At 49.1% G+C, this 24,819-nt stretch overlaps 1 protein-coding gene across 2 annotated transcripts in view; it reads right to left on the bottom strand.

Annotated features, from left to right (window-relative positions):
- NRF1 (nuclear respiratory factor 1) overlaps positions 1 to 24,607 on the bottom strand; it is a 71,715-nt gene extending 47,108 nt beyond the window's left edge. The window contains exons 1-5 of one of the 2 annotated variants that reach the window (XM_082075087.1): positions 24,408 to 24,607; positions 6,221 to 6,449; positions 5,671 to 5,785; positions 2,346 to 2,472; positions 1,656 to 1,796 (exon numbers count right to left, since the gene is read on the bottom strand). In XM_082075087.1, the coding sequence (XP_081931213.1) occupies positions 1,656 to 1,796; positions 2,346 to 2,472; positions 5,671 to 5,785; positions 6,221 to 6,443 (606 nt within the window). In that variant the 5' untranslated portion in view covers positions 6,444 to 6,449; positions 24,408 to 24,607. Of the gene's footprint in view, positions 1 to 1,655; positions 1,797 to 2,345; positions 2,473 to 5,670; positions 5,786 to 6,220; positions 6,450 to 6,584; positions 6,866 to 24,407 lie in introns of those variants that run through there. The other variant, XM_082075088.1, reaches the window with a different exon arrangement.
- Positions 24,608 to 24,819: the final 212 nt, after the last annotated feature.

Below are 24,819 nucleotides of genomic sequence, written 5' to 3'. Positions count from 1 at the left end.
ACCTTCACAAAACTGTTTTGATTTACCACATCGCACTAAAAAGACAAGAGCTGCTCCTAAGATACTCGTTTTACCATAACACAGCACAAGAGGACTTCAAATAAGAGGCTTTACGTTGTTACGCTGCTGTATCTGCAGCTTGCACGTGTGCTGACCAAAGGCCCTGCAGAACACAAAGAACAACCATTTGTTGTTTAACAGAGCCATAAGGAACTCTGGGGGACACAGGAGTGTTGCACATGCAGGAAAAATACCCCAAACTCAGAATGGAGAGCTGCTTCCCACATGGAGACGCGGAGCAATCCAACCCCGGGGCAACGTGTGCGAGGTTTCCTGAAGACGGAGGCCACGCCACATTTGGAAGAAAAAAGCCAACCTTATTTTTAGCTTAACGTGAAAAGGATTACCATTTTAACCATAGAATTCTATGGCTATCCATAAAATAGAAGCAGAAAACACTTAAGCGACCTTTGATGTTAAAATATTTCATTTCCGACTCTTATCACAATAAATAAACAATATGCATTATAAATCCAGCCGGGGGCTCCTCTGAAGTGAGAGCTTGGCACTGTTATTGCTGCTTTGAAGGCGCGTGCAACACCAACAGCCAAAAACTCACAGATCTTGATATCGGTCTTTTTATATGGCACATATTCTGCGTGCTGCAAGCCAGAGAAGTTTCTCAGATGCGTTACTGGATTGCAAGAACCTCATGTCCTGATTTCGTTCCTCCACACTCGCTTCTCTCCCATTTCTTTCTGGCACTTCAGTAACAGGTCGTTGCCTTTGCTCGTTTCTCAGAGCCCACGTGCTGTGGGTACGGGCACCTCCAACGTCACTACTCGCACTGCCCGAGGATGTTACTCAGCTTAATTACTTAAAAATGACTTCAAAATCCAGTGACTAAGCTTTTGTCTTATGTTGGCACAGATTAGGAACACGATCTGTTACCAGCCAAGGTACAGAAGATTTCTTTGTATAATTTTATTTGAACTGCGAGCTCATCTGACTCCACCTAAGTAATGGAAATGGTGTTTTGACCAGAAACGTCCCTAGAGATGATCCCTCCTACACCAAGGAAGGTCCCCTGGGGGGTCCTCTCCTCTTTCTCCCAGCAATAAGGAGGTTAACACAGGGCTGGACCTGGAGACAAAGGGAAGTCCCCCCTGTCTCCACCAGAAATATCTCACTCAGCATCTGATCTGGAGTTAAACAAGATCTGGAGAAAGCAAGATCTCCTCTGCCCCAATCCGCAGCAGAAAATCGAGGAGGGAACGAACAAGAGCACACAAAAAGGTCCAAGGAACACAAGGCCAAACTCTACTCCAGGAGCGACCTTCCTAAAAATCACTGTGAGGTACGGAACAAGTATCTTCCCTGTCCATAGATGACACGAGGTGACAAAAACAGCTCAACAGGGAACGCCCCAGCAGCCTGAGCTCTAATCCTTACCAACATTTCTACTGTTTCACGTGGAAAATACGCCCAAATAATAAAGCTTCACATCTAACTACTACCTGAGCTGCTACAGTCCCACAGGAAAGAGGAGATCGAATGCGTCCCCTGGAGATGCAGACATAAGCTCCACTGCAAAATAACAGGATGTGACAGCAAGATGCCAAATCTCTCCGGTTCTGCCACATCTGGCCGCCTACCTGGGTCATCTTGTCCACCGAGACGGGGATGCCGTCGATGGTGAGGGGCGGTAACTCGGAGTTAACCTCCTGAGGCGTAGGAGCGTGTTCCGCTAGCGCCGACTCCAGGTCCTCCAGAATCATGCTCTTGTACTTGCGTACCTGTGGGGAATCGTTAAGCTCAGGTAAACAAGGTAAGGAGCACCAGGAGAGGTGAGGGCAAGGACGCGGGGCCGGCCGCCCTCCCCGAGGTGCTGCGGAGCAGGAGCAGCGAGCAAGAAAAAAATACCCACTGGGCCCAAAGACGTGGCCGTTTCGATGATGAAACATCAAGTAACGCTGGCAAGTGGAAATATTAACAGGACTGAAAGTTCTGAAGCAAGATTTATCACGGTGAGGATCTGCTCCGTTTACCATCCGGTGTGCAGCAAGGTACGAGCACGGACAGCGGAGCTGAGTTCAAACAGCTCAGCGCCACCTGCTCCCTCTGACTTTTAATGTTTCATGCCGGATATTCAGCCCTGGTGAGATGTGCTGAGCAACCGTTCATGCAGAGAAGGCAGGACCTCAGTACCACTCTGCATACAACCAGAAATCCTCCTCCCAGAGTTTTAGATAGGACTTTGACTCACTGCCAGGCTTGCGAGGCTGCCTTGAAAGCCGCAGAGAAGGCGACTGATTTATCATCCAGCTATTCCTACAGATACCTACCACGTTCTCCAAGGGTGCAGCACCGAATACTTTAAAGACAGGGTTGGGTTTGGAGGGCGAGATGCAGAGAACGATGGCCTGCTGCCCCACTCGGGTGGTGTATTCATCCAGCGTGGCGCGGAGCTTCCTGCAACACAAAGCAGCCAACAGCTATCAGCTGCGAGCCCTGTGAAAACACGACCCTGGCCATTGTAAATCCCCTTTCTTAACGTTGCTCATTCACAAAGCAGGTGAGAAACAGAGCCCCAGCTGGTCGGATCAGCTGCGTATCCGACTTGTTCCTCGGCTCCGCAGGCCTGCTGCCTTCCCCAAGCTCACCCAGCAACTCAAATGTCAATTGTTGTCCCTTCTCTCCTTTTTCCATTCATGTAAAAAGTAGAGAAATCACCAGAGCAGCAAAGCTACGACAGCAAAATCTGCACATCGCTCTGTCACCACCCAAGTGTATTTATTAGCAATACAAAACTTGTAAGGTAAAGAACTTGAATGATTCAGCAGGATTGCAAACACAGGGTATTTTACATCCATTGCAATTCTCCAGTACTGAAGTCCTGCTCAAACCAGCCCCGTAAGCGTTAAACTGACAACTACACAACAGGCAAGAGCCAGAAATATTGCAACAGCTCAGCACAGGCACTGGCCACACCAGCAAGTCCCTTCAGAACCATCTCTCTGTAGGAAGAATGTTCCATCACATACTTTCCGCCTTCTATTCACTTTTAAGCAACACAGGAGAATGTGTCAGAAACTAATGAAGCAAGAGAGAGTAGCGGTTATCACCGGATAACCTGAGCGCTCCATCAGGTGACGGTTCAGTACCTGCCCTGGTCATTTCGGAACCTGCTTTGAGCAGCAGCCGCGGTGCCAAAAAGCACCAACACCACCAGCAGCTCCGCAGGGATCCCAGAATCAGAACCTGGAGCTTCCCTCTGGATTCGGTGTAAATACCAAGCACAAACACGTCAGAATTATCAGAGTGCAAAAAACTGCTGCATTTTGTCAGTAACTCGCATGTAGTGAAATGAAGTCAGAATTCCCTTAAATAGGAGTTTTAAAAAACATACATTATTCATGTTTCAAGAGATAAAAGAATTTGCTCTTCAGAAATGTTGCAATAAATATGGCTGGGTCAGCAGAGCTGGACAAGGAGGGAAAACCAGAATGAAGCTGTAACAGAAAGGGAGTCCACCCCCAGGGAATATTATTTAACACTAACGCTGCCCCAGTTTGTTCCAGTTTGATCATGTGCAATGGGTGTTGTGGAACTTGGCAGATTGGGAAGCAAAATAATGAAGCAAACTTCATTTCTCATCAACTTTACACAAGTTAGAAAAGGAGAGAGGGAGGAAAGATGAAACTCTGGCCATCACTATTTCAGTGATGCAAATTAACGGGTGACAAATACTCCATCTCTTGCGCAATAAGCCAGTTATATTCAAATTGGTTTAAAAAAGCAAAAATTGCCTTGTTCCAACACCTATTAAAATCTCATGCAGAAATACCATGCTTTGGGTCCTGTAATGAAGTCATGGTTCCACTAAAAGTGAAGAGTTGTGGTGCAGGGTCTTTCCCTGCCTGATGTTCTCCTCTAAATAAATCCCAGAATGTCAGGGGTTGGAAGGGACCTGGAAAGCTCATCTAGTCCAATCCCCCCATGGAGCAGGAACACCCAGATGAGGTTACACAGGAAGGTGTCCAGGCGGGTTGGAATGTCTGCAGAGAAGGAGACTCCACAACCCCCCTGGGCAGCCTGGGCCAGGCTCTGCCACCCTCACCGAGAAGAAGTTTCTTCTTAAATTTAAGTGAAACCTCCTGGGTTCCAGTTTGCACCCATTACCCCTTGTCCTGTCGCTGGTTGTCACCGAGAAGAGCCTGGCTCCATCCTCCTGACGCTCACCCTTTATATATCTGTAAACATTAATGAGGTCACCCCTCAGTGTCCTCTTGTCCAGCTCCAGAGCCCCAGCTCCCTCAGCCTTTCCTCACACGGGAGATGCTCCATTCCCTTCAGCATCTTTGTTGCCCTAAATAGCAGCAGGAAATATTTAGAGATGTTTCCCTGCAGATGGAACTGCGGGTGACGTCTCCGGGCTGGCGGAAAGCCCGTGCGGTTGCCGCTCCTCGGTGGCCATCAGGCGGGCAGGCGGGCTCAGAATACCCGGAACGCGGCACCTGAAGGGCTACGGCACTTCGGTGCCTACACAACAAGCTTCTAAATGTAAAGAAAATGTTTTGGCTCTGGCAGGTAACTCCCCCCGGTTATTCTCCCCACACCGTGCGCTACAGGCTGGGTCAGTCTGCAGCGCAGAGCTCGCACAACGGGCTCGGCTGGCACTGGAAATACAGGTTCACACGCACCAGATTTATTTACAGGACCATTTCACAGTGCAGAAAAGACTTTTTTCATTAGGTAGGTAAATTCTTTGTGCCTCTGCAGAGCTGGGATACGGCTGTAGCTCCTGATGGACACTAAGTCATTCAATCTGCCTGTAAAATATCACTATTAGAAGCAGCGTATCATGTTTTGGTCATGTTGTATTGTGCATGAGTCAGTGTCAACAGGAGAGTTCAAGTGGTGAAAAGTTCTGGCTGTTAATTGGACTTACAGACCAAAAACATAATGAAAAGACAATTAAAGGTGTTTGGATACAAGACTGTTGGTCTGTGCTGTATGCACACCACTTCTGGTATGTGTGGAGTTTGTTGTAATGATAATAAAATGTGCATGAACATCAGACAGAGGATAATAGACCCTGTAACACGTTAAATGTAATCTTTAGATTTCTTTGCCTTTTAGAAATAAGAGCATAGATTCTGAATGAGCAGAGATTTCGGTGGCTCTGGAGGGGACAGGCTAAACAACAGTAGCAACAAAAAAGCAATAGTGATGAAAATATAAAATACAGTAAGAAGAAACACTAGAAAAAGAATGTGGAAGACTAGAAGGTACAGGGCTCTGAGCAATCTGGTTTAGTTAAGATGACCCTGCTCATCACAGGGGGGTTGGACTAGACGACCTTTCAGGTCCAACCCAAACTATTCTGTGATTCTCAGGCTGTTAAAGGCACCATGAACATCTTGCAAGGCAACGGTACCACAATAGATTTAACTTGTGACCAGCTGGGGTTAAAACAGAATGGTCACGTCAGTTCTAGTGATCATAATATCACATTAAAGATGAGCAGATCTGCAGTTTAACCCATTTACACAAACTAAAAGCTCTCGGGTTCCAGAAAAGGTCCTCAAAGAACATCCCCACGCTGGACAACTTGTGGCCAGCACAGGGTCTCCCACCCGTGACACCGGAGAAAGATGGAATCCTTACCGTAGCAAACGCGTCTGCTGCCTTTTGCGGATTGACGGGTTGGATTCAAAAACGTGTGGTCGCTTTCGTTTCTTACCCGTTGCCACGGCAGCGGCTGCTGCCATCCCCACAGGGCCTGAAAAAATCAACCCGCAAAGGGTGAATCAACACATGCAGCTCAGGAACTGGCCAGAAAGGACATTGCCATTGTCCCCCCAACCAGGGCTGCGTCCCAAGGGCTCAAGGGTCTCCCCACCGGATTGGGTGACCCAAAGCCCCCACGAACGACGCCAGACATTTACTGGGCACAGACTGAAACACAGGAGGTTCCATCTGAATATAAAGAGAAACGTGTTTGCTGGGAGGTGCCAGAGCCTGGCCCAGGCTGCCCAGAGCGGGTGTGGAGTCTCCTTCTCTGAGACATTCAAACCCGCTTGGGCCGACCTGTGTGATCTCCTCTGGTGACGACCTGGTGATCTCCTCTGCGTGAGCAGGTGTGTTGGATTGGATGGTCTCCAGAGGTCCCTTCAACCCCAACCCGTGTGTGACTCTGCGATCCCGCTGACTTTACCTGCCGCAGCCAGGTGGGCAGTGACCTCGTCGGCAGCCGTGGAGTTGAGGATGTCGGAGTCATCGTAGGAGGTGTCCTCTGGCGAAGACGGCGAGTCCTCGTCGGCGCTCAGCATGCCGTGCTCCGTGTAGGTGGCCACATGGACCTGCTGCACCTGCTGGGCCACTGCGTGGGCCTCGATGGTGGCCATGTGCTCTGTTTGGGTCACCCCGTGTTCTTCCATCAATAGCTGCGGTCAGAGGAGACAAGAAAAATATCATCAAATTACAGGACGGGCGTTACTGACATTGATGGGAGGGCAAAGGTTTCTGAGCCAGCCAGGTGAGCAGCCCGTGACCAAGAGGGAACAAGAAACTAAAATTACCTCCCCTGTGTCACTGGTCTTCTATGAGGGGGAAAAAACAACCACACCAGCATCCGGAAGACGATGTTTGAGAGTTCTGAAAAATCTGCGCTTCCAAACAACACGGCAGAGCCCCCAGAGACAACCAACATTGCTGGAGAACAGGTCCCGAAGGACCTTGTAACCCCAAGATTATGTACCCCTCACTGACTACATATTAAGAGGCCTGATCAAAGCTGGCACTTATTTTTGCCCCTTCAAAACCCAGTTTCCAGGGAAGATGCTCAATACACAATCTCCCTCCGCCAGCCTCAGTAGCTCAGGACACACAGGAGGATGCCAGGACAGAAATTTGCTGGCAGCAAGTTGCGTTCCACAGACCACTTTTGTTGCATTATTTGCTTAGAGTCCGGAAGCAGGCAAAATCATTACAATCTGAGCACAAATATTATACAAAGCGTATTTATTTAATGCATCTAGTGGTAAACCACGGAGTGAAGTAGCTGCTTACACAGCCAGCAGGGCACAGGACCACACGCCATGAACATAAATCTGCGTAGAAGGAACAAGACAGGAGCTACGCTGAGATTGTCAGTGTGTGTCCACCATACATTTGCAGGTGAGGAACAGCATGTCCTTAGGTATTTTCAAATCACATTAGAAGGATCAGCGCATTAACCCTCAGAATGGGACTCCCCAAAACCCTCAGCAGAAGGAAAGAGATGATGAGCTATAGGGAATGATAAAAGATACCCAGCAAATTCTGACCCTGTAAGTACAGCCATGGAATTTAAAGCTCTTGATTGGCACCTTCTTCATGGGAACCTGTTTGGTTTATCAGAAGGAGAGAGACAAAAGCATGGATGAAGCCCACAGAGGTGTGTCAGATACATGGCCAAGTAACATCACACACAGTTTTGTCCTTCAAAAGCTTTCAATAGCTTCTGTTTTCCACAAACAGCATCACAAAATCCTCAGCCTGAAAAATAATCACTGGGCATCTACCGAATGCAAACCCACCATCCTGCTGAGCAAACCATGGGAATCACGGCAGGACTGATGAGACACTGGCACCCAGACCAGGAGGAAGCACTTTGTCAAGAGGGTTATTTTGACCAAACTGACCAATAGTCACACAAAAAAGAAGCAACTAATGGAGACAGGGCAAGAGAGCCTGTTTTCTAAAGGCTTGTTTCTACATGTCCTCTGCAACTCAGCGAACGGAACATGATGGACATTTATAGAACAACTCTTCCAAAGGCAGTTCCAACTTGAAGGTACCAAAAATAGGGATGCAATTATTTTGGAGAGTCCCGTCCTTAAAATAGGACCCATTTTCCATGTTTTACTTAAGCACGTCTGGTTCTAGAGGGAAAAAAAAGCTGCACCTCAAACGCAAGGAAAAATATTCCCCAGAAAGCACTAAGAGAAAGCTTCGTGTTCAAATGCCGGAGGCTGGTGCATTGTCGAGCAGGGGATGAGAAGCTTCTGATGTAGCAGCAAGATTAAGATATTGAAAGGAGACATGGAACGAGCCACAGAAGTCTGTTCTGTAGGGAGTCAAAACTGTCATAACCATGAGAACAATTCCACATATGTTAAAACCACCAAACCGCGCTGGTCTTGCCCTGCGGTGCTTGCGATCCATCACCCCGTCTGGGCTTGCCCAGCTAGCAGAGCTTTCTGAAAATATTGTGTTATCCCCAAAATGGTTGTGGGCAGCAGGACAGCTGCCCTTTGCCCAACAGATCAGCTTCCCAACACCACATCCCATCGCTGGAGCGAGTGGAGAGAAGGGAACGGAGCTGGTGAGGGGCTGGACCACAATGTGATGGAGCGGCTGAGGGACCTGGGGGGTTCAGCTGGAGAACAGGAGCTGAGGGGAGACCTTCTGATCTCTGAACTGCCTGAAAGGAGCTTGGAGCCAGGGGGGGTCGGGCTCTGCTCCCCAGGAACAAGCGCCAGGAGCAGAGGAAACGGCCTCAAGTTGCGCCAGGGGAGGTTGAGGTTGGATGTGGGAACAATTTCTTCCCCAAAGGGCTGTGGGGCATTGGAACAGGCTGCCCAGGGCAGTGCTGGAGTCACCATCCCTGGAGGGCTGGACAGACGGACATGAGGTTCTCAGGGACATGGGGCAGGGACAGGGCTGGGGGAATGGTTGGACTCAATGACCTTGGGAGAGGGGAAAGGGAGAAGGGAAAGGGAGAGGGGAAAGGGAGAGGGGAAAGGGAGAGGGGAAGGGGAGAGGGGAAGGGGAGAGGGGAAGGGGAGAGGGGAAGGGGAGAGGGGAAGGGGAGAGGGGAAGGGGAGAGGGGAAGGGGAGAGGGGAAGGGGAGAGGGGAAGGGGAGAGGGGAAGGGGAGAGGGGAAGGGGAGAGGGGAAGGGGAGAGGGGAAGGGGAGAGGGGAAGGGGAGAGGGGAAGGGGAGAGGGGAGAAACTAGCTCAGCAGGGCAGACTTTTCCCAAGCTCCTGTGCTTTTCCTGACAGTGCACCTCTGCTTTTCTCAGTGAAGCAATACCATTTTAAGCACTTTCCGTTAAAACAAAAGATGTATTTATCCACAGGAAAGTCCTATCAGAATATAACTGAGAGTATCGTACCCTTTTAGCTCATCAGGAGACACAACTGCAAGACAGCGGATGCTTCGGACACCAAAGGGAACCCATTGGATCCAAGGCAGCCTGAGCTCCGTGACAATTAAAATGATGTTTTAAAAAAATAAATTCGGTAGCAGAGCAAAACTCTGCATTTCTGAGTCAGCAAGTGGACAGCTGGGTAAGGAACATCAACACCCTCCTGGGCAACGATACACATTGAAACACACGCGCATTTAATGCGGTTTTTATGGGCACGTGTCCTGCTTTGGCGCTCGGCACCTGGTTGAATTTCGGCATTTTTAGCAGTAAGTGATAAGTAACGACTCGGATAATGAGTATCAAGCTCAGCTCTCCACCGCCTCCCGTCCCAAGCCAGGACACTTTGCTCCTCGCTGGCACTACCAGATTTCCTCCCTCTTGAGTGCTCTGCGGATAGAGAAGCGGGAATAAGCTGGAAAAAATGTCATTAACTACTGCAGCTCTTCAGTAATCGGCCCAGCCTACCCAACTGTGCACACAACAGCACCACAAGCTATACTAATTCATTTCCAAGTTGTAATTCGGATTAATTCTAGTTTAACCTGAGCTCTGGTTCTCTACTTTTCCAGCTTCTGCCCTATTTTCATACCTGCACATTTTCCCCCCAGAAAATATCCAGGTGCCTCCACCGAAGGGCCTTATCTTTGAGTGTTGAGACCTTGTGTAGTTATTTATATATTCCATTTTTTCCCAAAGATTCCTGATACTTTGTGTAAACACCTCGATGGGCAGTTTCTGCTGGTGATGACCAACCTCTTGATGCTGTTGTTGCCCCAACAGAAAAGCATCTGTTGCACACCCCAAGGGTCCGCGCTTGGATTTGAAGAGGGATTCAGGCATAAGGGACAAAAGGAAAGTTGTTCATGATTAATTAATTGTTCCACATGCTTCCATCGTTCCTGTTTTCCTTCAGAAACCACAACGGTTTCAGCTATAAGGAAACCCTAATGACACGATGATGCCTGCAGAGACATTCCTGTTGCTTAGTCCAGAAGCCTTGGACGACGGCCAGAAGTATTTTTAAAGTCATTTAAAGTGCTTAAAATGAAAGTATGAGGATAAAGTCCCTCTCATCACACAGCGCAGTTGCTTCATGATGGTGTCAGAGGCTCCTTTGATGTCCTGTCAACTATGATCAATGGCTCTTGACACCATTGCTGGAAGAAAACCAGATGCGGGAGGAGCAAAACAGCTAAAATAGCAGAAGCCAGACCACTGAAACCAGCCGAAAACAACGGAAACGGAACATAAAACCTGTAAATTCTACATTCAATTTAAGTGAAGGTCTTCTCTGCTCAGTGTAATCTGTGCTGTGGATGTAAAGAGATAACCAATAAAAAACCACAGGGGTTATCCTACCAGAGGAATCGTCCTCTAGCACCACCACCCAGTTTAATGTTGCTTCAATGGGTGATTTATACTGAGCCTAAAATAAAATGTCCACCCCAGAAAAAATGCTGAGGTACAGCTGGAAAAACTCTCTTAGACAGGCTCTGGGCTTATTTTTATCCTTCAGAGCGCTGAAGCGGTTGGACCTCAGATGCTGCAGAAGCAGAAGACGTTGCTCTCTGAGACGGTCTGAACTAGGAGAGGAGCATTTATCGCATACACTCATCGAATCATTTTGCTTGGAAGAGACCCTCAGGATCATCGAGTCCAACCATTAACCAAACCCCGGCACTTTAAGTCACAGAATCACAGAATTGACTGGGTTGGAAAAGCCCTCAGAGATCATCCAGTCCAACCCTTGGTCCAACTCCAGTCCGTTTATTAGATCATGGCACTAAGTGCCATGTCCAGTCTCAGTTTAAAAACCTCCATGGCCGGTGAGTCCAGCACCTCCCTGGGCAGCCATTCCAATCCTGACCACTCTCTCTGCACAGAATTGCTTTCTCATCTCCAGCCTCAATTTCCCCTGGCAGAGTTGAAGCCCATGGCCCCTTGTCCTATTGCTGATGCCTGGGAGAAGAGCCCAATCCCCACCTGGCTAGAACTGCCCTTCAGGTAGTTCTAGAGAGTGCTGAGCTCAGCTCTAAGCCTCCTCTTCTCCAGACTAAACAAGCCCAGCTCCCTCAGCCTCTCCCCATAGGTCTTATGTCATGTGGTCATTTTTACTAACGCATCCCACACAATGCCTAATTCATCTGAAACCTTGCTCAGACTAATAATAATTATTAAAGAAAAAAATCAGATGTAAGGAAGAAATTCTTTATGCTGAGGGTGGTGAGACACAGGAACAGGTTGTCCAGGGAAGCTGCGGATGAACCATTCCTGGAGACATCCCAGGCCAGGCTGGATGGGGCTCTGAGCAACCTGAGCTGGTGAGGATGTCCCTGCTCATGGCGGGTGGACAAGATGATCTTCAAAGGTCCCTCTGAACCAAAACCATCTTGTGATTCTATGATCCTACCGTTCTGAAACAGGGCGGGAACAGCTAACACCCTCGCTAACATCCCAAACACCTAAGATGAAGTTCTCATGGTCAAGTTGTGCAACCAGATATTCCTTCTGCTTGGACACTTCAGAGCCCACTCAATGGGCAAATGTCTCTTGGTAAGTCAGTGCCAGACAGCCCAAGAGGCTACTGGATTGTCTTCCTTACCAAACTTGCTCCTTTGTTAAATGAAGAGCTCTGTATTCACAAATAATCCTGGTTGTCAGAATTCACGCTTCATATTTTCGTATCAAGAGTGAGTCACTGCGAACAGAACACCAGAAGGGAAGAGTTCACCTGTATCCCGTAACCACATCCACACAGGCGTGATATTTTATAACTAAAATGGAAGAATTAGCAAATCCCCAGTAGCAAACGGAGAGGTCAGCCCCCACGTAACCTGCTCGGTGTAGAACAGCACAACACTTACCAACCAAAGGTTTTGGGAGGGATGAAATCCCATCCCAGCCTCTGCACAGCATTGGTGCCCAGAGGAACCAACCTCATCGGGTGGAAAATCTCAAGCCTACAGTGATAGAAGGATTTAGAAATGACACAGGAGGAAAGACAGAAGACTAACAGACACACATCCTTTTCCAGAATCCACTTGATAAGTGATCAATGCCAATTAGTTGAATAGACACGTTAACCAAGCTCAGGGTACTGTCCCCGTACTCGTTTGAGGCTGCTCAGCTCATCAATCCTCTTCTCTTCCAGCAACGAGGCTCAGGAGAAAGGCTGCATTCCACAACCCACCTGATGTCCTCGGAAGAGTTACCCTTCAATTGCTGAAAAGACCTTAAATTTAGATTATATAGGAGCAAACCAGATGCTGTGGGAAGCCACAGTAACTACTGAAAAAAAAGAGGTGATAATCTTGCACCAGCTCATGTCTCCGAAAGGAATCAACCAGGCTGCATCGAGCTTCTCCGCATCCTCCTCCTCCCACCGAAACATCAGGGGGTCAACACCTAAACCTACAACGGTGCATGTGGAGGTGCAGGTTGGTGTCCACATCACAGACAGGTTGTTTAAAAAGGTATAAACCAGCCTGTTAACCAGTGAGGGACCCACCGAAACACGAAGAGCAGGGCACTGATGAAGCTCCGCGGCCTGCAAACGCTTTGGGTTTATAACGGCGTTGTGTTCGGCACGCTGTAAATAAGCAGGAACGAAGAGACAAGGCAATGTTGTGGTTGCTCTGTTGGCTCAGGGAACACCAGATGTTCCTGGGGGGTTTTAATTTATTTATTTTTTTAACATTAAGTAATTTTGATGACTTACTTGAGAAGGCAAATTCTACATATCCGCTCTGCAGACTAATCCCCCGGCCCTATTTCCTAATTTGTTTCAAAGGAATGGAAACACTCCTGGTTTACCTTTCCCAACCCATTTTCTGTTCAATCCCCGCACCGCAGTCAGTACCAATTCTTTATTGACAACCCTACTCCACGCCAGAATTCAGCACAGTCTTGAAACCAGTGTAAAAATCTAAAAAAATGGGAAAAAATATCATATTCTGTCTCATCATTCAAGCCGGTCGCCCTCTTCATGGTTTTAACTTCAATGAAACGCTGCTGGCAAGCTGCAATTTCTCAAGAAAATGTGCGATACTTCCTCCCTTTCTCCCATTCTTTTTGTAAAGTTGACAAGCATCTGGAGTTTAATGCGCCCTTAATGGATTCAAGCCTCCGCTGTAAATAAGTCGTTTGCGTTGCATTAAACAGCCAACATCACACTGGCACTTTTGTTCTCGGGGGCGATTGCGGAGGGTTAATCAACAGGGATCCTGTGATCCGGGTGTGTTAATTCTCATGCAGCAGCTCCACCGCCTGCTAAGCCCCTTCTTGCCGCCCTCCGGTGGCGTTCGGCCGCGTAGATCAGCATCTCCGCTAGAAAATGAGTCTGTAAATCAGGATTTAGCCGTTTGCTGCTTGGTTTGCTTTCCCCTTCTAACTCAGAGGGGAGCGGTGGTTCTTACTCACTAAACGCAGCTTCTTCACGGGTGCTGCAGGAGGCAGCGACGACGCTCAGCGCTCCTCTCGTGCTTGTCCCCATCGCTCGGCCGTCGCAGGAGCAGGTCACCAAGATGCTGGTGGTGCCTTCGCACATGCAAAGTCTGCGCCCCCTGAGCCGGGTGAGGGAGACCACCCCAAGTTATTTTAAGAACGACCAACTGTTTGCAGCTGCAGCAGCTCAGCCGTCCGCCTGCCACAGCGAGCGGCGGCATCTCGCGAGAGGGAGGGATCTCAAATACCTTTGATGATCTGGGCCGACACAACGCGATGAGGTTTTTTACAGTTAACCAGGTTTCATACTTCTCAGACACCATCAGATTAAAAAGCACTTCCTATGCACTTAGTACGTTTTATTTTAAAAGCTATTTCAAACTTCCGGCTGCGCATCCATAACATAAGACCTATGGGTTGGACTCAATGATCTCTGAGGTCTTTTCCAACCCAGTCGATTCTGTGATTCTGTGAAATTTCCTGCAAAGGCAGCCTGGAATAATTTGTAAGGGAAAACTGATCCAGCAAGAAACAAATAATTTGCTATTTCCTAATAAAATCAAATCCTGTTTGAGTGTAATTATACCTTTGAAATTGTCTGGTACTGCTTTTTGCTCTTCTGGCACAAAGTCCTCTACACATTTTTTAAAGCAAGTAAATATATCCTGATACAGTTGGTTTCCAACCAGGTTTCAATGGTTATACTAACCAAGGAGAACTAACCTCATTCGGAAACGACGGCGACACAAACCAAGAGATCACGCACCACGATTTTCACAAGGAGCCACGAAATCACTGCTGTTCATCGAACCTCGTTAAGTCTTGAGAGACTCGTGTCTCCCCTCCAATCACAACAGCCAGAAATTGTCTGGTTTTGGTGCCTCCCGAGATGGGGTGAATTAGAGGAGCTGCCAGCTCCCAGTTGAGGACAGAGGACACGCTCAGAGCCGGTCGGTCTTGGCTTGGTGCTGTCCTGGCTGTGTTTCTCCTCGATCCGGGCTGGTAGATCTCATGCAAAGGCGTCCACCCCCAGCCAGGCTCGACTCGCATGGGCACAGAGCTCGCTCGCAGCGTTTCCTGATGGTGTCGATTCAGAAACCACTTCCAGGTGAGATCTCGAGGTGGCAGGAGGTCTATACCAGCCAACCACAACTGCACGGGCTCCTGCGAGTGCGGCTTCCAACCCAAAGCACACGGGAAAGCCCCCGTCTCCATCACTCATCTGCGCTACGTACCGACAAGAGACCCAGAACTTGTCCTGGTCTTTCCTCCATGGGGAGAGATGAAAGAGGATGTTCACATCCTTCCTCGCAGGTGGTTTGAGTCCCGATAGCAGAGATTTGGCATTTTCCATGATGGTTCACCTGTCACGTTGCATTGGCATCTCTCACTGGTTAAATATTGTTAATTCACCTTCAGGATAAATTTGACACTGTCCTTGTGCCTAGAGGGAACTACCACTGCGGTTTGATAAGGAAACAACGCCGTTCCCCAGGGGCAAGACCAATGAATATCTTAATTATGACAACTCGTTTAAAATGCACATTTAAACCCTAAAATCCTATTTTTCCATGGCCTTCCTTTGCTCATGAAGAGAATCTGCTGGCCTACACCTCAATCCAAGAAAACCTGGCTTTATTTCTGGTGAAGCCTGTGTCACTCTGGACGCCCCACAAGGTCTGAGCTGGGCCTGACTTTCCAGGATTTTGAGACGTCGCCTCCCGTCAGCAGCGACACCCGATCCCCCGCACAAGCGCAAGATAAGACACGTTGGTTTGCACCTCTCCTATCAGGACTGAAGCGAACATCTTATTTTACACCAGCTCACGGTGACGCGTGGACGGTTGTCGCGTGTTGGCGGAGACGCTGTGACTCAAGCACCAAGAGGAAACTACAGAAACCAGCTCTCATTCCACAGCGTCCTCCCGTGGCATAAGATTAGTATAATGATCCTTTTCATTAGGATGGGAAACAATTCCCTGCGCTACCAGCCTCAGCGTGACAAGACCTAAAATAAGATTGATTCTAGAAAACTAAACCAAAAGTCCTCCTATTCATGTGATTTTTACCGGTATCTCGCGTAAAAGAGCGAACACATCACACCGCAGGAAAAACCTGACACACTCTAAGTATGGAGAATAAACAGATAGGACTTTACACATATTTATTAGGAATAAAAACTCCCATTTGCTGCTGAAGTTTCTGCTGAAAGCCACCTTTTGGTCATGCGCTAGGACGTTCATTTAATGACGTACAATACAATTCGCAGCAGGGCCTTTTTGCAGCTGAAATTCATATATTTAGGACTCCGCTTTTTAAAAATCCATCTTTTCAAATTTTAAGCAATTCGCGTAAGTGAAAAACTATTTCATTTTCTTCCAAGAACCACACCGAACTCCCAATTTCAAATTCTTTTACTTCGATCTGCACAGCCCAGAAGTCACTTGAACAGCGTGAAGCAAGTGAGGCATCTCGACGCGGCTTTTCTAATTAACAGGCAAAGTGGGCTTTTAAGAATTACTAACCTAATAAGCTGCCATTTGCCCATCGCTGACAGCATTCCTGGCACCGCACAATGGAGCAGCCCTCGCCCCAATGGGATCACTGCCTAAAACACGGAGCGCGGCCCAGCCTGGCTGCATTAAGGTGCAAATGTTCTCGGTTCTAATCCTCTTTTATGGAGAGGATTAGTGGTGATGCTGGACTACCAGAGAAAAATACAATAGAAGCGTGTTTTACCGCGGGGTGCAAGCGAGAGGGTGGTGACGCGACACAGCACGGTCTCCTCTAGAGGTGTGAAGTCCTGAAGGACTCGGTCCTCACGTCACGTTAATTCAACCAGATTAGCAAGTGGCAAAGGACACAGCCCTAACCACATTTAATTATCTCATTTCCACCCTAAAATGGCAAGCCTGGCCCACCCCTCCTTGATGGTTGTGTTAATGATAGAGTCTTCAGGGAGGTGCTTAATACAGTCTGGTTGAGGCTAAAGCCAGGGTGGGTTACACCAGTATGACTGGAGCTGGTTTTAGGAGGGGTGGTGACACTGTAACTGGGTGAGGATATGAGGAATACCAGCAGGGATTCAACCTGTGTGCGCAGAAGGTCCCAGGTAACGAACTAAGCGCGACAAGTTGTCCCAGATCACAAAATAAAACAAAAATAATACCTTTCTTCTTAAGAATCTATACTTCCGTCATTTCCATTCATTTGCCCTTTGATCCCGCAATACATAGAATCATAGAATCATTTTGATTGGAAAAGACCCTCAGGATCATTGAGTCCAACCATAAGCTAACCAACTCTAGCACTAAACCATGTCCCTGAGAACCTCATCTAAACGCCTTTCGAAGCCCTCCAGGGATGGTGACTCCAGCACTGCCCTGGGCAGCCTGTTCCAGTGCCCCACAGCCCTTTGGGGAAGAAATTGTTCCCACATCCAACCTCAACCTCCCCTGGCGCAACTTGAGGCCGTTTCCTCTGCTCCTGGCGCTTGTTCCTGGGGAGCAGAGCCCGACCCCCCTGGCTCCAAGCTCCTTTCAGGCAGTTCAGAGATCAGAAGGTCTCCCCTCAGCTCCTGTTCTCCAGCTGAACCCCCCAGGTCCCTCAGCCGCTCCATCACATTGTGCTCCAGCCCCTCACCAGCTCCGTTCCCTTCTCTCCACTCGCTCCAGCACCTCAAGGCCTTTCTTGGCGTGAGGGGCCCAGAACTGCCCCCAGGATTGGCGGTTTGGCCTCCCCAGGTCCCAGCACAGGGACGGTCACTGCCCTGGGCCTGCTGGCCACACCAGTGCTGGTACCAGCCAGGATGCTGGTGGCCTCTTGGCCACCTGGGCACACGCTGGCTCATGTTCAGCCGCTGGCGCCAACACCCCCAGGGCCTTTTCCAGCCGCTCTTCCCCAGCTGCAGCGTCCATGGGGCTGTTGTGACCCAAGTGCAGGACCCGGCACTTGGCCTTGGTGACCCTCAGACAATTGGCCTCAGCCCATTGATCCAGATCCCTCTGTGGAGCCTCCTGCCTTCAGCAGATCAACACTCCCACCCAGCTTGGTGTTGTCTCCAAACTTACTAAGGGTGCACTCGATCCCCTCATCCAGATGATTGATAAAGAGATTAAACAGAACTGATCCCAACACTGAGCCCTGGGGACACCACTCATGACCAACTGGATTTGGCCCTGTTCACCACAACTCTTTGGCCTGGTTCTCCAAGCCAGTTCTTTACCCATTGCAGATACACCATCCAGGCCACGAGCTGCAGCTTCTCCAGATGTTGTGGGATACAGTGTCAAAGGTTTTACTGCAGTCTAAGTACACAACACCCACAGCTCTCTATGTTGTGAGCAAAGAAAAAGATGAAAAATCTTAACAAAAAAAAAACAAATCTGTAGGCAAAATACATACTGTAATAACATGTATTTTCAAGATCTTATTCTGCTTAAGTCTGGTTTGTTGGGTTTTTTCCCTATGCTGTTTAAGAGGAGAGGTTGTGCACTCACAGGTCTGCAGCAGCCGCTGACACCAACTACATGGGGAAGAATTTGGGGATTCCGGTTACCCTGCTGTGCCCTTTAGGGAACCTGAGGTGACAGGGGCCAGCGCGGCTCGGTTCAGTGCCACCAAAAACGGAATATCTGCTCCCCTTAGCACACGGAGCTGGATAAAAGGAAAGGACAGTTCCCTCCCAAAGGTTTCCTGCGGTTCAAGAACTCGTCTGCCCTGCAAAAGATTGCAGATGAAGGGAAGAAAAAACACTGGAAACTACCGAGCAAAGGCTCTGAAAAGGGAAAGCGTCACCTCTGTCAATGAGGCACGAGGTGCGCGAGAAAATCCAGCACGTGTGGCATTTGCAGCTGCATTTGTGCGGGATTAAGATGGGTGGTTTTTAGGGGAAAAAAACCAGTGCATCTACAGCCCAATTAGATCAAAGAGATTTGTCTGTGAGTTGCTTAAGTACCTGCATGCTGGATTTAAAACTGGTTTGAGTATTTTTGTGTCTAGAATTGACAAAGAGGCTGTTGAAGAGGCCACTGTGCTCTCCCAGCGTCCTGCTCAGCACTCAGGTAAAGGCAAAACTCAACTGTCAAACCCGAGCTATCTGTTAAAAGATGAAGCAGGGTTATAACAATCACACACATGAGTACATCCACTAATACTCTTCTTACTAAGTAGTTATTTCCCTCATAGTTTGGGTCAGGAGGGCTGACAGGAGCAACATTCTACCAGAATCTCAACCCTCCCACGCATGTGAACATCCAAGGTGGAGCAATCGTGGTTTTCCAGGCCTGACCCACCTTAAGTCAGCCCTCAAGTGGGGCTTTTCCTGCTTTTCCAGCACAACACGCAAATCCCGTGGGAATGCAATGTTTTTGGAGCTCCTGCAATGCACAACCGTGCATCTGATCCACTGAAAATGGACCGTGAGGCTTTATTTACTGCTACAGTTTTGTATTTTAGATGTCTTTCGCAGTTTTTCCCCACCACCTCCATCTACATGTGCTTCTCATTATCGGGGTTTAAATATTACAGCTGTCACGGGAATATAAACCATCTCCTCCTCAAGCAAGAGGCCAAATTAACCGATTTACCTGCCAATCGCCATTAATACTGACGACGTAGAAATAATAAGCCAGGAAAAAAAACAACTTGCCACCCAAAGTAACTATGAGAAGAGCTTCAAATCAGCTTTTCTAGGCAAGAAGGGGAGCAGCACTATTAGAAGTCTCTTCTCTTTCAAAAGGGAATTAAAGGATTTTCTTTGTGCCCAAGAAATCGGCAGCAGGAGCAGCAGCAGGAGCCTCCACTGGCTGACGGCAAAAATAAACTTATGGGGAAAAGAATTCATTTACACAGAGGATGTTGCAAGGTAAATAAAGCGTGGAGGCTCTGGGGGTGTGGGATCGCAGGTATTTTTGACCCAGACTACAGGGAAGTTTTCCAAGCCTCGAAGTCATCCCCATTTGATTAATTAGCTGGTTATGTAATAAACAGCGGGAGGGACTTGGTTTCTTTCGGATGCATTTCTTGATCACCCCGGGTACGAGCAAGCAGCACGTTCTATAAATGAAAATATGCTTTCATGTTCTTGTGCTGATGTATTTGAAGCCGGATGAGTTTTCTAAGAAAAAAAGTTGAGTTACCCTCCCAGTCGCTGTCAGTCTGAGCAGCCCATTGATTATTTATAGGCAGCACAGACAGCAAACGGATAAAATAATCCACACATCTGCCTTACACAGGCAGAAAGTCATCAACACCCAACAAAAAATAATGCGAGCGAGGAAGCCCAGGACCAAGAAGTGAATGCACCTCCCTACACTCAGTACTGTGAAGACACCCACTTTCATCCCCCCGCCCAAAAATATGCTGTATGGTCTCTAAAGGATGAAAAACAGGAGGAAAAGGAGACGCTGGACTTGTCGATCCTATGGAATACACCTTCCACCCAAAGCATCCTGAGAGTCTTTTACAGCTACATCTTACTTGAAGAGAAAAATTAACAAAACCACAGTATTTCATTGACATCAAAACGTCAAAGCGCATCAGGACACCTATCACTCCTACCAAAAAAAGCCTCCATGTCCCCATTTTCTATCTGTCAACAGAAGGGACTCCGTGGAGTCTGGCAGGCGATTTATCTACCACCAAACCAGACCGGCCTCCCACACAAGTCCTGCCCATAAAGCTCAAGGCATTGGACGACCTCCAAACAATGTGGGACTTGGTCCTGTCCCCAGGTCTCCCCTTACTAACACCCCGCTGAGAACACAAGGTCTGCTCCTAGTTATTCACATAAACTCCACTATTCCCAAAGGATAACAGGCTCCGATGTTTCCTAAGGAGTTGAGCCATGGCACGGGGATGAACAACTCCAGCCAACCTTCCCAACGTTTGATGGGCAACTGGTTCAATGACAATTTTTTGGGATAAATCAAAAGCAACAGGACCGGAATCAGCCAAACACCCCAACTATTAAACCTCATTGCAACTGATGCAGCGGATCCACAATACACCTGAATTTTCCCAGGTCCAGGGTTAGGCTAGACAGGCAAGAAGCTCCTGCACGTGTCTGAACCTTCAAACCTTTCTCCACAGCCCTTATGTTGGAAAGTGGCCCAGAGGTGCCGGTGGAAGCTTAAGTTGCAGGTGGAAGGAAAAAAAGGAGAAGATGCTCATAATGCTCAACATTTTATGGTCTGCATTACTTGAAAAACAAGGAGGTTGCTGGGATATATTCACCTGGTTTGGATTTCACACGCCAAACAAGACGATGAAGAGATTCACAATAGCTGACACCCAGGGTCCCTCACTAACGCAAGTGATAACACATCGGGGCAGGGCGAAGTATCTGCATTCAACAGTGGGAACGTGAGAAACTGGTAAACCGATCCTCTCACAAACAACTGCAGTTAACACCGTAAATTACCTTTAACCACAAAAAAACACAGCCGAGAAATCGCGCTACCTGTCACTTGACTCCTTCCCACGGAGCATCTTCAGTGGTTTGGGAGACTTTCAGCAGGACGAGTGTGAAAACTAAACTGGAATAAGTGCAACCTTTTATCCTTAGTTTTGATTTACAAATGGCTGGAGCCAATCCGGATTTTAGACAAGCGTGCTTAACAAATGGCTGCATATCAGAGCGCTAACGAAGTTCATCATGAGTCACAACAAGGATCTGCTTCAAGTGCCACCTCAGCACTGTTTTCCATCTTTCTACTACTGGAACTACTACATTGGAAAAGACTGATCCCCACCATGCAGCATAAGTCATTTTAAAAGACCAAGGTATGTATTTTTAAATCACTTTATTAAATAACTTGAGTAGCGGGTAATCAGTAATACAAAAAATCTTAACTATATTTTTATTTTCCTATGGATCTACTTCAGAAGCAGCATAAGATAAAGCTCAAGGCTAAATTTTACAGTATTCCCTGCACTGAATATCATTGACACAAAACAATTCCCACTGACAGCACGGAACATTCTCACCCATAAAAGTCTGAATTAAGATTTTCTTGGTAAAAGGGACACAGGAGCACAGCAGAGACACTGGACTCTGCTTCCTTCCTAGGGGATACTTTTCCAGATTGTAGGATGGTAAGGCAAAAAAGTCATAATTCCCAAAGCCTTCAAGAGACTGAGAAGCTGGCTGGAAATCTCCCTCAGTTGGTCAATGAAGAGCAGGTGGAAGCGGTAAATGGAAATATTCCCAGTGCATGTGCATGCACGTGGCAGCACAACTTTGATATGATGCAGCCTAGAAGCAAAATTTACACTAAAGGCAGCCCCAGTGCTCCCGTCCTGGGCTCCCGCAGCCATTTGTGCTTCTTCATTTTCACTTACGAGGCTGAAACCTTCCAGGCTTGAGCTTGCCAGAAGTGAAACTGGCTGGTTTAAGTCTAAGAAAAGATGATTCAGGCTCCTGAGCGATAGAGAACTTATGAAATTCCAATAGTCCTCACACCAAACTACCTGCGGTCTGAATGGTGCCACCTGTGCAGCCCATCGATCATGGGGCTTTCGTCCAGAAAAGCTGAGACAATTAATTGAAGCGTAATTATGACAGCGTGTAAAACCCCACACGGCCAACCTTACTCAGAAGCAAAGTGGCCTTCGCTCACCGTATTTTAATCTCTGTGAGCACGTTTATGCCACGTGTTCTCGCAACGGAGCTATGGAGAAGGGCTCTCGCTGCTACAGCTGGTTTTTGCCAGGATGGTTTATTTCTTTTTAGGTTTGGGGTATTTCTTCTTCTAGCACACTGAGCAGCACAGCTGGGACGGCACGATCCACATCCGCAGCACAAACGTGTGTCAGGATAAATTACACGCGTGTTCCACGGAGCAGACAAGCCAAGTTACCTCCAGAGAAGCATCCGTGCGGCGCAGAAGGTGCGAAACGCCGCGAGTTAACGGGGTCCGCGGAAAAATTTCCATTAACCAGAAAGGCGGCGCTTTCGCCGCTCCGCGCCAAAAATCGCATTGCAAACACCGGCTGCCAAGGAGCGACGCTTTACGAGACCCGCGCTTCATCCCACCTACGGAACGCGAACGTACGTCGGGCCACACACTTTGTCAAACGCAGATGCCAGTGCAGTATATGAAACTGTAAGAACCGCACAAACCACGCGCTGGAGCAGACAGAGGGTTCCCCAGCTCGCTGTATTTATGGTAAGAGCCCACGCCTCTCATGGCAAAGCCTGCACATACATGACATGTGGTTTCTGCAAAACAACTGCGATACAATAAAATACAATAAAAACCAACCGCGATACTCTATAACATGTGGAAAATTACATGAGCTGGTTTAATTAAACACTAAATACTTATCCAAGATGGACAAAACTCTAAAGAAACCCAGTGTCACCCTGACCTTTCCCAAGTTACCATCACTGTCACACATTTCCTCTTTCCCCCTCAACAATAAAAATTGTTGCTCCCACTTCTACCACAGACACAAAATTCTAACTTAAAAAGATACAGTTTCTCCCTCGCCTACTTCCCCAACATTAGAAGTTCAATACAACAGGTTTTAAAAATGAGCAGCTGCGATGCAGATGGACCAGAAGACAAGGTAACGCTGCTGCTAACGGGTGGACACAAGTTGCCACGATGTCACCAAGGAAACTCTGTAAAAATAACGAGTGCACAGAGCCACCACAACACTGAAAATCCCCTCAGAGCGTCCAGGACACGCGAAGAGGGTCTAAAACTGCGTCTGCAAGGGTAGCACATTGGAGCCAAAAAACAGAACAGCCCTTCCTGAGATAAAAACCCTGAAGTGTGGAAATAAGGAAGATGGTTCCAGTGCAGGGGGAAAAAAAACCCCAAAATCAAGCAGAGATCCAAACCTTGAAGACATGCACAGAAAACATCTCCCCACGCTATGAAAATTATCTGTAGCTGCAAAAAAGCTACGACTCAGTAATCTCAGCCGTATAAAGGCTTTTGAGGCAAATACTTCTGCCCTGTAGTTATTATTATTTACACCAACGAGGTCCTGAGCACCTCAGCGACAAACCAGGTCTCTCCTGAGCCAGATGTTGTATAACCCAAGAACAAAGAGACAGGGCTTATTTCCCCTTTTGGGGATATTAGATGGGGAAAAAAAAAAATAAAAAATAATAAAAAAAAAAATGAGTGATTAACAGCATTTAAAGTCGCTGCCCTGCTCCCCGGGTCGGATACAAAAGGGCAGCGGTGCTGCCACAAGGCATCCATTTGCAGTCAGGAAAATAAAAAGATAATTAAAAAAAAATAAAAGGGGGGGGGGGGAATGAAAGCGAAAAGGAAGAAGCCCCGCAAATGGCTGCGGCCGCGGCCCCAGTTCCCTCCCCGGCGCGGCCCGGAGGAACCTGCTCCCGCTCCCGCCGCCTCACCGCCCCGGCAGACGCGCGGGCCCGGCCCGGCCCGCACCGCCCTCCGCTTCCCCCTCCCCTCCCTCCCCGCCCCGCTGCCCCCCCGGCGGGGGGCGCTCGGTCCCCCCGGGTCCCTCCGCCGCGGCCCCCGGCGCCCCGCAGGCCCCGCGGCCGCCGCCCCGCCGCCAGCCCCCCCCTTCCTCCACGGCCGGGCGGGAGAGGCCCGCGGGCCGCCACGCTCTCCCCGCCCCGGCGGGGCCTAGCGCGGCCTAGGCGGCCCCGCGGCGGCGCTGAGGGGAGGCGCGGGAGCCGGAGCCGGGGGTGCCTGAGCGGCCGGCGGGGGCCCCCGCGTTGCTGCGGCTGCGCCGGGGCTGGAGGAGCTGGGAGATTGCGCGGTAGGACACTCACCTCAGAGCGGCTGCGCTGCGGCGGGCCTGCGCCGTGGAGCCTCTGCCGGGCGGCGGCCGGGGAGGGAGGCGAGCGGGGACGCGCGCGGCTCGCCCTCCGGCCGCCGCAATGGCGAGCGGGAGAGGCGGGGACCGGCGGCGGCGGCGGCGGCGGGAGGAGGCCGGGGAGAGAGGGAGAGAGGGGGGGAGGAGGACGTATGGCGTCATAGCCCGGCGCCGCCGCCATGATGAGGAGGGCGAGGGCGGCGGCGGCGCCATGTTGGGGAGGTCGGGGCGGCGGAGGGGCGAGGGAGGAGGCGGCGGCGGGGAGCGGCCGGCCGGCGCCGCCATGTTGGGGAGGTCGCGGCGCGCGGCCCCTGCAGGGAGTGCGGGCGCAGAGGGGCCGAGGGGGCGGCGGCGCCATCGGCGCCATC

Source organism: Streptopelia decaocto, assembly GCF_964273445.1.
Source record: "Streptopelia decaocto genome assembly, chromosome: 1".
Lineage (NCBI taxonomy): Eukaryota > Metazoa > Chordata > Aves > Columbiformes > Columbidae > Streptopelia > Streptopelia decaocto.
The sequence above is the reverse complement of the archived record's forward strand: the minus strand, read 5'-3'. Positions and strand labels throughout refer to the sequence as shown.